Source organism: Rissa tridactyla, chromosome 2, assembly GCF_028500815.1.
Source record: "Rissa tridactyla isolate bRisTri1 chromosome 2, bRisTri1.patW.cur.20221130, whole genome shotgun sequence".
Classification (NCBI taxonomy): Eukaryota; Metazoa; Chordata; class Aves; order Charadriiformes; family Laridae; genus Rissa; species Rissa tridactyla.
The window spans coordinates 789,272-802,885 of NC_071467.1; the positions used below are offsets into that span (position 1 = coordinate 789,272).

Consider the following 13,614-nt stretch of genomic DNA (forward strand, 5'->3'; position numbering starts at 1 on the left):
GGGGGGGGTCTGGGGGGGGGGGGGCGGGTGCCACCCAGCACCCTCCTTCGGCGGGGTCCGGCTTGTGCTCCTCGGCCGAGTGGGGTGGGAGGGGGGGCTCGTGGTGGCCGGTGGCGGGGGGGCGGCGGCAGGGGGGGGACACTCGGTTGGCGGCTGCTATAGGACGCCCTCCATGAAGCTGGTGTCGAGGTGCTGGATGAGCACCCGGATGAAGGACATCTCCTTGCGGGTGTTCTCGAAGATGATCCGCGGGTCGTCCGACTGGCAGCGCAGGCAGTTGGGGGCCATCACCATGGCCAGGTTATTGACGTCCATCTTGGTGACGGCCACGTTGGCCGGCTGCACGAACACCTGGAGGTGGGGAGGAAGGCGACGGTGACGGGGTGGGAGGAGACGGGGGTTGGGGGACACACCACACGGACCTCCTCGTTCTTGGACTAGATGGAGGTCACCATGTGGTAACCCCACATCGACCTGGGGGGGACCACATGAACCTCCTAGTTCTTGGACAAGATGGAGGTCACCATGTGGGTAACCCCACATCGACCTGGGGAGACCACATGGACCTCCTAGTTCTTGGATGAGATGGGGGTCACCACGTGGGTAACCCCACATCGACTTGGGGGAACCCAATGCCACCTCCAGAGAGGCAACCAGGCTGGAAGGTGACCCCGGGGGGGGGGGGAGCGGGGGGGAACCCGCTGAGGTCCTTTCCGTACCTGTAGGAAGCGGATGAGGTAGCACAGCACCATTTTGTTGATCCTGGGCAGAGAGTGGACGACGGCGATGGCCGCCTCGGGGTTCTCGTAGTGGGTGATGCACTGCTCGTAAAACTCGTGAGGGATCAGCGGTTCCTCCAGCTCCCGGTACCAGAGCTTCAGCAGGGAGGCTGGGAAAGTGGGGTGAGAAGATGGGGAGATGTGAGACTTGGCCGGCGAGGAGGGGAAAGCGTGGAGGGCCCGATTCTGTACCCCACGCAGCGCCCCCGGGGTCCTACCGGGAACGTGGGGGTCCTCCAAGCCGGTGGGGATCTTCCACTGGTCCACCTGCAGCTTGAGCGCGTTGACCTCGTCGATGTCACCGGGGACTCTGCACGGGGAAGAGACGTCGGTCCCCAAGCAAGAGATGGGGATCCACCTGCCTAACGCCCCCCACGGCTTTTGGGGTCCCCCATGGGTGCACGTGGGGCTCAAGGAGAGCCAAAAGGGGACATCAGCTGGAGATGGAGCCATTTGGGGACCTGGTTGCTGCCCCACAGGGATGCGGCATCCTGCTGTGATGTGGGGCAGACGCCAGCGATGGTGGGCGTCACAGAATGGTCATGACCCTGCCATGGAGAAATCCCCGTGGCCTTGGAGCAAGGAGAAGTTGGGGGGCTGCTCTCTGCCCCACAGGAGGAGAAAGGCACCCATGGGGACACGGGGAAGGGGACAGCTGCCACGTAACGAGGTGACTCATGGCTTCCTCCGTGAGAAGGTCCAGGTTGCCGCCATCCTGGCGGTGGTCCCCTCAGCCGTAGGTGGCTTTACCTGAAGATGCCCTCGGTCTGGTCCCCGTTGAGCGCCAGGACCTCCTCGGAGAGGCGGGTTTGCACCCAGGGCAGCTGCCGGTCGGGGTATCGCTCCTTCTGCATGTTGATGATGTCCTGCAGCGAGCTGCCGAACATGGAAGGGTTGAAGACGGCGTTCTTGGCGTGGCGAATCTCCTCGATGTTCGGCTTCTTCAGGCCCTGAAGAAGAGACAAGAGAGGCCACCGGTGTCATCAGGAGCCGTGACCGGTGTCCCCGCAGCCGGGATGGGCATATGGGGTCCTTCTCAACGCCAGCGCCCCACGGTCGAGCTCCAGGTCTGGTTATGATGCGTCCAGAGCCCAAGTCCATCATGTGATGGGGACAGACGATGGAACCATGGATGAACTCAAGCCAACCTGACCAAGCTCTCCAGCGGCGCCACGCACCAGAAGGTCTGCTCTGAAACCTCCACCAACCAACTGGACTCCAAAGCAAATCCAGCCCTTGGGACTCTCCCCATGGTGCCTGGTAGGACCCCCACGCTCTGCCGTGGGGCCATGGCCATGCTGGAGCATCTACACCAATGAGCCGTGTAGGGACGCAGAAGAGGCGATGGATGGAGCAGACGTGCGTGGTGGGATGCAGAAGAGGAGATGGTTGCAGTGGACACGTGCGTGGTGGGATGCAGAAGAAGAGATGGACACCAGACGTGTATGGTGGGAAGCAGGAGATGGAGGCAGTGGACGCGTGCGTGGTGGGATGCAGAAGAGGAGATGGACATAGTGGACGTGTGCGTGGTGGGATGTGGAAGAAGAGATGGAAGCAGCGAACGTGTTCGTGGTGGGACGCAGAAGGGGTGGACACAGTGGATGTGTGCGAGGTGGGACGCAGAAGAGGTGATGGATGGAGCAGACGCGCGTGGTGGGATGGGGGAGATGGACGCAGTAGACGTGCATGGTGGGATGTGGAAGAGGAGATGGACACAGCACACGTGCGTAATGGGATGCAGAAGAGGAGATGGTTGCAGTGGACGCGTGTGTGGTGGGATGCAGAAGAGGAGATGGTTGCAGTGGACATGCATAGTGGGGTGTGGAAGAGGAGATGGAGGCAGCGGACGTGTTCATGGTGGGATGGAGAAGAGGAGATGGACGGAGTGGACGTGCATGGTGGGATGTGGAAGAGGAGATGGACACAGCACACGTGCGTGGTGGGATGCAGAAGAAGAGATGGACACCAGATGTGTATGGTGGGAAGCAGAAGATGGACGTAGTGGACACGTGTGTGGTGGGATGAAGAAGAGGAGATGGACACAGCACACGTGCGTGGTGGGATGCAGAAGAAGAGATGGACACCAGACGTGTATGGTGGGAAGCAGGAGATGGACGTAGTGGACGCGTGTGTGGTGGGATGCAGAAGAGGAGATGGACGTAGTGGACGTGTTTGTGGTGGGACGTAGAAGGGATGGACACAGTGGATGTGTGCGAGGTGGGACGCAGAAGAGGTGATGGATGGAGCAGACATACGTGGTGGGATGGAGAAGAGGTGGACGTGTGCAGCAGGATGCGGCCATCAATGAGCCCCTGGGTGAGGCCGGTGGGTGACATGTCCCCTCCCACTGCCAGGCTGTGTCTCGGCAGATGTCACCGGGAGGAGCCAAGCTGCCATCGACCAAGAAGGGGTCCCACCGTCTCCTCTCTATCCCCATGAAAGGAAAAAGGGGAAACTGAGGCAGCCGCGGTGGTGGTGGGGCCATGAAGATCACCCCGAGCTGTGTATTAATCCTTATCTGGGGTGTTTTATTAATCAGCTGCCACCCTGACGGCAGCGGTGTCCCCAGGGATGGATCCGGCTCGGTGAGCTGCCCCGGTGACGGTGACCTTGGAGGAGTTGGGGGGGCTGGCGGGGCACCCCCAACCACCCCCACCCCGAAAGCTGGGGAGACGGGATCTGCTTGGAGGCTCCTTTCCAACCCTTGGAACGTTTTTCCTCCCAGGGTCATTTCTTTAAGCCCTTGGTGCTGGGTAGGTTTGGGAAGGACCCGGTGGACCTTAGAGGGTCCTCAGAAGGTGCACAGAAGGTCCCCAGAAGGAATGCAGTGACGGGCAAACCACGCTGGAGATGCCCGGAGCATCCTCATCATGAGTCTGGAACGACCCACGGCGTTGTCCCAAGAGCTCTCCAGCTTCATTCCTCCCCCTCCTCCTCCTCCTCCTCCTCCTCCTCCTCCTCCTCCAGACCCCATCCCCAAATCTCAGAAGCCCCTCGGGTGGTCCCGGCCACCGCTGTGCCCAAGGGTTGGCCCGTACCTTCTTGGCTCCCGTCAGAGCTGCCTTCTGCAGCTTGTTGTAGCAGTACTTGGCGTAAGTGCTAATTGCCACCCCTGGAAGAGAAAACAGAGAGCGGGGGGGGAAGGGTGTCAGGTGGGGGGTCATGGTGGGGGTCACAGGGGGGACCTGTCCCCTGCCAAGGGGGTGAAACTCATCCCGGCTCCAGGAGGGTGTCAGGGTTCCCCCCCCCCGGGGATACTGTGCTGCTCCATCGCCACTCCTGGAGGCGGGGGGGGGGGACGGGACGGGACGGACGATTTGAGGAGGACAAGGTGTGTCCCCCCCCCCCGCCAAGACCTTGCAGGTGGTGACCCCATAACTCAACCCGCTCCCTGAGAGCCTCAGACCTTGGAGAAGCCACGTCCTTGTACCCACCTAACGTGGAGCCTTGGAGCCCCCTCAGCTCCATCCTCCGGCTCTCGGGGTTGATTTGTCACCCCCCCAGCCATCGCTTCTGCTGTCACCCCCCCCCCTACACCATCCATCCTCTCCTCCTGATGCCACCGCTTCCCACCCTCATCCCTCTCCGCATCAGCCGACCTCTCCTCCTGCTGTTCTTCAACAAGGAGATGGCACCCTCAACCCTTGGAGCACCCCCGAGCTGCCAACGGGCTCATCCCAAGGGAGATGCTCCACATCCAAGAACCCCGGAGACCTGCTGGTACCTTCTGGATCACCCCAGAAGATGCTGGGAGCCCCATAAATTCTTCCCAAGAGCCTAAAAACGGGCAAACTGAGTAAAAAAATTCCATCATCTGGGACCTTCTCTCCTTTGGTAGCTTTGAAACCATGATGCCAGCACCGGTCCTGCCATCGGTGTGGCTTTTGTGCCACCAGAGTTGGGCATCCCGGAGCATCCCGAACCCGTCACGCTGGTGAGAACGGTCCAGGAGATAAAAAAATGTGTTTTTTCTATTTAATATTGGTGCAAAAGAGAGGAAAAAAGGGTTCCTGGAGAACAACAGGCGGCCAGAAGCTGCTCGCTGCCCTGACCACTCAACGGATGTTTTTTGGTTAAAACCAAACTCGGGGAATTGGGATCATCTGCTTTTCCCTCCATCCCTGATGTCTTCAAAGGGCTTCCCCGATGGTTTTTGGGTACTCTGGGAGGAGGGGGGCTGAAGCCACCCCAAAGGAGGGGGCTTGGGAGATGTCCAGCACCAGGTGACCCCCCCCCAAATCTGGTGGCCGTCCTTTTCCACGTGCTGGAGTCATCGACTCAGAGAAGAGTTTGGGTTGGAAGATACCTTTGAAGACCACCTAGTCCAACCCCACCCCCCCCGCCCCGCCAGCCATGAGCAGGGACATCTTCAACTAGATCAGGTTCCTCAAAGCCCCCATCCATAGCGCCACAGAAGGTTTTGGGTTGGAAGGGACCTTTGAAGGTCATCTAGTCCAACACCCCCCAACCACGAGCAGGGACATCTTCAACTAGACCAGGTTGCTTCTTTGGATGCGGCCCAGGAGATGACTGGTTTCCTGGGCTGCGACCGCACATCGCTGGCTCATGGCCCATTTGTCACCCACCAGTGTCCCCAAGTCCTTCTCCAGTCTCCATCCCTTCATCCCCCAACCTGTTATGGATACTGGGGGGTGTTGCCCCCCCCCACAGGTGCAGGCTCCTGCACTTGGCCTGGTTGAACCTCAGGAGGTTCACACGGGCCCCACTTCTCCACCTTGTCCAGGTCCCTCAGGTGGCTCAACCCCACCACTCAGCTTGGTGTCATCTCCAAACTGGCTGAGGGAGCACTTGATGCCACCATCTATGTCATCGATGAAGATACTGAAGAGTGACCTTAAGTCATGGACGCCGTTAAAACCATCTCTTGGGGTCCTCCACTCCCCCCCCCCACCAGCTCCAGGTCCCAGCCCCACCATCGCCGGGGCTCCTGGTTGAGGTCCCTCATCTCGCACTGAGAACCTCTTGGTTTCATTCGGGTCGTTGAGCCTTCACCGGCACCTCCCTCCGATCGCCGATTCCCGGCAAACCCTCACCCTCCCCAAGCCAAAACCCAGAGGGATGTTGGGAAAAGGGGCTCATCCCACGTCCCCTGTGTCCCCCCGCCCACCAGCCCCCGGCCCTGCTGGTGTTGGCCACGTCACCAAGGATGGTCGGGGCCACCTCGGGGCCACCCATTAATCGTCCAGAAAACCCATCAGCAGCTTCTACGTGGCTCCGCTTAATTAAACTCCTCCTTAACCCCGCCCCCCTCACCTTGTTAACGACTATTAAATTTATATTTTGATATAAAATATATTCATATATAATGTTATATACTTGGAGGTAACGTTATATATAACATTATATATTTACGATTCTGTGGTTGATATTCCGTGATTCCGTGGCCGATATTTATAGCATCAGATCTAATATTACCTGTTTATCCACGACTTCTATTATTGATATCACACTATATACTGTATTTTTTTTATAAAAACATCATATAGAATGGTATATATAATTATCTATAATGTTATGTGCCTTTATCTATACCGTTATAGCCAATATTCTCCACCGATACGCGGTTTATATTATTTATATGATATTACGCAATATTATATTTTGATAAAATATTATATAGAATGGTATATATGATTATATATAGGGTTCTATGTATTTATGTATAATTTTATACGTCATATTCTCAGTTTGGACATTATTTATATTATTTATATAATATTATATACGGCATTTTTGATAAAATATTATATAGAATGCGTTATATATATAATTATACATAACGTTATGTGTGTTTATCTATAGCACCGTATAGAATGGTCTACATTTCTATAGTTATTAGTTCTATACTTACGGTAGTCTTATATTAAATGTTTTATTGGATACGCTATATATTTATTTAATCTGCTTTATATATTTTCTATGAAATATACGCTATTATATATATTTCTACAAAATATACGCTAGTATATAAAAATCTATAATAATATATATGATTTATAGATATGAAAGATACATGTTTATATGAAATAGATGATATCTATAAATTGATAATGATATATATGATGTTATATATAACTTATCTATGTATTTATATAAAATGCAGGCCATTATATAAAAAAATCATTAATCGTACAGATGACATCATATATAAATTATATATATATTTATATAAAATATATGTTAGATATAAATCGATCATAACATATACGACATTATATATAAATTATATATATATTTTTATGAAATATAGGCTATTATATATTTATATATAACATTCTATATAACATATAACCCCCCCTCCCAGATATCGGCTGTTTCTGGACTCTGTAACGTCTAGTCCCGGGTGCGTTACGCCGCGCTCTACCTCTAGGAAAACCCTATTTTGGGCCCTCCACGCCCCCCTCCGCGCCCCCCACCGGCACGCGCAGCCCCCCGGCAGCGAGCAGAGGCGGGAGCTGGGGCGGGGACGCGGGGGACACACAGGGGGGGTGGCCAGCGGGGGCCCGGAGAAAGAAGCCCCAAGCGAGCGGTGACACGGCCCCTACCATCGTGCTCTTCGATATAGGGCTTGGGTTTCTTTCTCAATTTGGATTTCTTCTTATTGGTCCTTTCCAGGATTTCTTTAATGTGCTGGGTCACTGGGAAACAAACAAAGCGATGAAGACAAAAGGGGGGGGGGGACGGGGAAGGGGGGACGGGGGGAAACGAAAAGGGGGGCTTGGGATGGGAAGAGAAACGAAAATGCACACGGGAATGATAAATGGAACCGCCAAAATAACGTGAAAAGGGAAACCAAAAGAGAACGGAAATGGCAATAAAAATGCAACAGAATGAAAGTGAAATGAAAATAAAAGAAAAAGAAAAAGAAGAAAAAGAAAAAGAAAAAGAAAAAGAAAAAGAAAAAAGAAAGAAAAAAGAAAAAGAAAAGGAAAAAGAAAAAGAAAAAAGAAAAAGAGAAGGAAAAAGAAAAAGAAAAAAGAAAAAGAGAAGGAAAAAGAAAAAGCAAAAGAAAAAGAAAAAAGAAAAAGAAAAAAGAAAAAGAAAAAGAAAAAAGAAAAGAAAAAGAAAAAAGAAAAAGAAAAAGAAAAAATGAAAAAGAAAAAGAGAATGAAAATGAAATTAAAAATTAAAATCCAAATAATATTCAAAAAATTCAAATAATTCAAATAAAAGACAAAAGCAAATGAAAATGAAAAGAAAAATTAAACAAAATAAAAAGGAAAATAAATAAAATCGAAACTGAAATGGAAACAAAAGTAAATATTAATTAAATGAAAACGAAAATAAAAATAAAAATAAAAGAAAGTAAAAACAGAAAATGAAATCCAAAATGAAAATGAAATTGAAAATAAAATAAAAAGAAAACGAAAATGAGAATTAAAATGAAATTAAAAAATAAAATTACAATAAAAATAAAAAAGCAAATAAGAAGAAAAAATGAAATAAAAATAAATGAAAGTGAAAATAAAAATAGATAAACTAGAAATAGAAAAACAAATAGAAATAAAACTAAAACTAGGTTAAATGAAAACAAAAATAAAAGACAACAGAAAATGGAAATGAAAATGCAAAATAAATAAAATAAAGGTGACACTAAAAAAAATCAATAAAATGAAAATGCAAATAAAACTGAAAATGAAAAAATAAAATAAATGGAAATGGGAATAAAAGAATAAATAACATCGAAATGAAAATGAAAAAGGAAATGCACATGAAAATAAAAAATAATTAAAGAATGAAAATGAAAATAAACCCAAATCAAGTGAAAATGAAATAAAACTGAAAACGATCGAAATAAAAAACGACAATCAAACGAAACTAGTGAAAATAAAAACGAAAATAAAACCGAAACCAAAATTAGAAACAAAAAAATGCCGACGAAAACAAAGGCTAAATCCCAGTCGTGTGGCGGTGGCGGGGGCTGAGCGCGGGCACCGCTGCTGCCGGGGGGGGCGGGGGGGACGGACACCTCTCCTGGCCGAGCACCCGCTGTCGCCGCCCATTCGCCCAATCCGGCGTGAGCGCGGCGACGGCGGTGAAATGACCTTGACACCTCTGCTGCCGGCAGGACCCGGGGCGGGGGGGACACACGGGCAGCCCCCGGCCCATCCCGTCCCACCGCCCTTGGGGACGCTCACGGGGCTTTCTCCGCCGCCCCACGCCTTTCCCCGTGGTCACCTCGGTTGGGTTCATCTCTTCTTGTCCCCAAGACCCACCACGGCGCCATGTGACGCCGGTGTCCCCCACACCCCTCCCACACAGCCCCCCCCCGCCCCAAGGGCACCCAAAACCAACCAGAGCGATTCGAGGACCATCTCCCAAGGGTTCCTGGCCAACGGTGGAAATCTGGGACCCCCACCTCTGCCTCAACCATCACCCACTGGGAGATGGCAACCAACCCATGGGTTGTGGAGATACCCAACCCTTCCAGCTGTGACCTGATCCTGCCAGACTGGATCCCACCACCCACAAGACGGCACCAGCGGTGAAGAAGGGATGGCCAAGCCCAGGAATGGTGAGGGGCTCCTGAATTCCCACCCATTTGGGGTCAAATAGCCAAAATTTATGTCTCTTCTATCTACCATGACCAAAATCCACCCGGGAATCAAGCTGGGTCCCCTTCCAGCATGGTATTTTTTTGGATCCAAAGCTACTCGAGAAGCCAGAAGAAGCATCTGGAGATGGAGATGATGATGGTGACGGTGGAATCACAGAATCAGAGAATGGTTTGGGTTGGAAGGGATACCTCTAAAGGTGTCCTCCCGGGCCAGGAGAAGTCATGGGACCTCTCGCTTATGGCCACCCCCCGTAGAGGTGACGCCGAGCCTGCAGCAAAGGTGTCAAAGCTCATTTCGCGTCGGGTCTCATGCTGGATTTCCGTGTGCCGGGGAGGAAAGAAAGGACGGCGGAAAAGGCACCGCCGCGCTCGCTGCACCTGCGGGAGGGCTCTTGGATGAGTTCCTCACCCACCTTCCAACAAGGAGACTCATGAATACGCAGGGGAAAGGAATAAAATTATCATAAATCAAACGGGTGTCAACATCAGCAGGGACCAAAGCCACCGGGCAGCGGTTTCTCTCTTACCTTTAGTGTCATTCACTGGATCCATGTGCCTGTAAATATATCCTTCTAGGTAGGAATGAAATTTGGGAGTGGGTGGGAAAAAGGCCAAACAAATGGCCATGAGCTCCCAGCCCCGGGCCAGGCTCTCGTAACGGAAGTTCTCGGTGGTCTGCCGGCACAGCTGGATGTAGAGCTCGTCTCTCAGACCCTGCATGCTCCAGCCTTTGGTGGCGATCTCCAAGGCCACGTTGAGCTGGTCCGTCTTGGCCCGCCGGTCCCCCATGTACATCTGAATCAGTTTAAATATCTCGCACGCCTCTTTCTTGACGTTGCGGTCGTTGGTCATGATCATGGGTTTCTTGATGGACTCGCTGCTCCAGGCCAGCATGTTGGCGATGGACACCTTCCTGCGGAAGAGCCCTTGGGTGTGCTTGTTGAAGTGCTTGGAGGCCCAGTTCTCAATGTCCGTCTCCGAGGAGGGCTTCCGCAGGTTGAAGGTGGGGAAGACACAGCTGGCGCTAGGCATCATGTTCCTGGTCTGTCTGCTGCTCTCGAACTGGGCGCAGGCACCGAGATCCTCCGACTAGGAGACAACAGCCAGACAAGGCAATGTTACTGACAGCATGGCTGCACCGTCCATCCAACCAACCAATCAACCAACCAACCAACCATCAAATCAACCAACCAATCAACCAACCAACCAACCAGTCAACCAACCAACCAACCAACCAGTCAACCAACCAACCATCCAACCAACAAACCAGCAACCAACCAGCCAACCAACCAACCAACAAACCAACCAACCAGTCAACCAACCAACCAACCAACCAGTCAACCAACCAACCATCCAACCAACCAACCAACAAACCAGCAACCAACCAGCCAACCAACCAACCAACAAACAAACCAACCAGTCAACCAACCAACCATCCAACCAACCATCCAACCAACCAAGAAACCAACCAATCAACCATCAAACCAACCAACCAACCAGTCAAGCAACCAACCAACCAACCAAGCATCAAACCAATCAACCCAGCATCAAACCAACCAACCACCCAACCATCAAACCAACCAATCAACCAATAAACCAACAAACCAACCAGCCCAGCCAACAAACCCACCAACAAACCCACCCACCAACCAACCAACCAGCCAACCAACGATCAAACCAACCAACCAACCAACCAATCAAGCATCAAACCAACCAACCAACCAACCATCAATCAAAGCAACCAGCCAAGCAAACAATCAACCAAGCAACCAATCACCAAACCAACCAACCAATGAACCAACCAACCAACCAACCAACCAACCAGCCAACCAAGCAACCAAGCAACCAATCATCAAACCAACCAACCAATCAACCAACCAACCAACCAGTCAACCAACCAATCAATCAATCAACCAAGCAAGCATCAAACCAACCAACCAACAAACCAAGAAACCAACCAACCAACCAACCAACCAACCAACCAACCGTTGCAGCATTAAGAGGTCGCCCCACGCTTGCACCCAAAGCTACATCCTCTCCAAGGAGCTGCTCCTCAATCCCATCATGGGCAAGTGGAGCCAGCCTGGTGCCAGAGGCCAAGACGGGTCGTGGCATCAATCAGGATCAGGAGGGAGGGGACCAGCGGGGATAAGCGAAGCTGCCCAAAAGCGAACGTGCTGGGCTCCCTTCGCGCCTGGCACCCTGGTGACTCAGCCTTTGCAGTCATGGCCAGAAGAAGCTGGTGGCTGTTACTAGTGTGAGGGAAGCAAAGGGCGAGTGGCTTCAGGCCCCACCAGTCCTTCGTTGGGTGTCCACACCATGGAGGGGACACACTCACCTGTAACCAGCCCTCCATATAACCTCCTCTCCCCAAAGTCACGTTCAAGTGTGGTTCTCCAGCGGCCACGTACCCATGAAGAGGCTGGTGGCTCCTCCAAGCCATGAGCCACATGGATGTTGTTTCTTTACATCCCACGTGCAGAGGGACACAAGCTGCCCAGGATCTAACCTCGCCTGCAGAGCACCCAGCCGGGAAGGACCTCTGCAGAGCAAAGGGGACCCTTGCAGACGAGTGTCCTTCTACTACTGGAACTGGAACCAGCGCGGCTTATGGATATCACCCCAGGAGATGGAGGGACATCCAAAAAGCTGGTGCCCAGCATGGAGAAAGGCAAACGAGGACACTTGGGATGGAGAAGGTTGATGGTCCCTGGTCCTGCAGCCAGCCAATGTGGCTTCATTGTGTGTCAGCTCCCTCTTCCGGGCCAGCATCACTGGGGTTTGGTGGCCCTGGGGATGTGACCTGTGGCCAGGCAGGAGGCGGGCCCTTCCTGTGGCAGGGAAGGACATGCCACACCATCCAGAGGTGACGTTGCTGTCCCCACCATGCGCGGGGGAACCACCTTGGTGGCCCCAAGCAGGGACCATGCACAAGGTGACTGCAGCAGTGCCATGGCCTTGGGACTGGGCTTTAGATGAGGAACAGAAGAAGAAAAGCAGGAGGCAGAACCAAGGTGGAAAGAGCCAGGGCCACATGGAGGTGGCAAGTCCAGGAGGGGACAGGGAAGCCACCCAAAGAACCACCAGAGTTACTGGTAGGCAACCGAGCTTCTGCTTCTTCAAACAAGTCACGTTTCTTGTCTCCTCGCTCAACAACTCATCCCTTCCCAGTGTTGAGGTCTTCTCTCTCCATTGACGCCGCTCAGCTCCCGTCTTGCACCGCGGTGACGATGGCAGGGACCTGGCCATGGGGACACGGGAGCTTCACCCCTCAAGGGACCCAGCCCCGCCGTTTCTATGGAGGCCACATCCCCCAAAAGGTCCTTCTGTGTCTTCCAACCTGCTGCTCAGCTGAAGGCACGTGGGGCTTTCTGGGTGGAAGGAGATGCAGCGGTTGCTCTAAGGCTTCTCGCTCAGAAGCCACCGCTGCCGTGGCTCTTCCAAAAACCAGCCCACGAGCTGGGCCACAGCCACGTTGTTCGTCCAGGCCACCCAAGGAGAAGCAAAGGACCATGTTGGCTGGGGCCATCAGCCTTCTCCAGCCAAGTCCACCCCAGTGGACAGCGTGGTCAGGCTGGGGAGTGACCCAGGCAGCAAAATGTGATGGATCTTCTGCTGCTAGGACCAATATAAAATTAGCTTCAGCCCTAATTAGCACAGTCCTAAACGAACTTGGGGGAAGCCTAGGGCTACAACAAGGAGATAAATAATTGGGCGTGAATCTCCTGACAGGGGGCTGCCACTGCCCGTCCCATGGGGTGACCATCTTTCCAGTTCAAACTCAAGCATTCTGTGGAGGAAGAAGGTCCTGGTGGCACGTGGACGGGGCTCGGATGCACCCCAGCGCGTGGCCAATGTGGGGAAACAACGCTGGTGACACCGGGCACGTCCCCGTCGCTCGTGCCGCCCCGTCACATCTCCTGTGTCCTTTTCTCCTCTGCCAGGTCTCCGTGTCTCCCTGCATGTAATCCCCAGTGCCATTTTGCTCCTGTTTTCTTCTTCGTTTCTGGCACGTCTTGCCGTCACGGACAGCGTGACAACCCTCTGCACAAAGGTCCCCCGCCAGGGCCAGATGCAGGTCTGGGCCCACCAACAAGGGGCTTCTGCTTCAACCAATGTTGAAGGTTCCCCAACTGATGGGAGCGTTAAGAAACCAAATTAAAACCACGTGACAATCTTAGACATGATCATCGAATGGTTTGGGTTGGGAGGGACCTTCAAAGATCATTGAGTCCGACCCCTCTCCCATGGGAAGGA

General features: G+C 52.6%; 1 protein-coding gene across 5 annotated transcripts in view; it reads right to left on the bottom strand.

Moving 5' to 3' along the window:
* Positions 1-137: 137 nt before the first annotated feature.
* The window catches only part of ARHGAP39 (Rho GTPase activating protein 39), a 161,883-nt gene continuing 148,406 nt past the window's right edge, over positions 138-13,614 (bottom strand). For 4 of the 5 annotated variants that reach the window (XM_054192203.1, XM_054192201.1, XM_054192202.1 and 1 more), the window contains 7 exons: positions 9,885-10,446; positions 7,346-7,438; positions 3,818-3,891; positions 1,530-1,729; positions 998-1,089; positions 720-889; positions 138-351 (listed from right to left, as the gene is read on the bottom strand). In XM_054192203.1, the coding sequence (XP_054048178.1) occupies positions 157-351; positions 720-889; positions 998-1,089; positions 1,530-1,729; positions 3,818-3,891; positions 7,346-7,438; positions 9,885-10,446 (1,386 nt within the window). In that variant the 3' untranslated portion in view covers positions 138-156. The remainder of the gene's footprint in view (positions 352-719; positions 890-997; positions 1,090-1,529; positions 1,730-3,817; positions 3,892-7,345; positions 7,439-9,884; positions 10,447-13,614) is intronic. The other variant, XM_054192204.1, reaches the window with a different exon arrangement.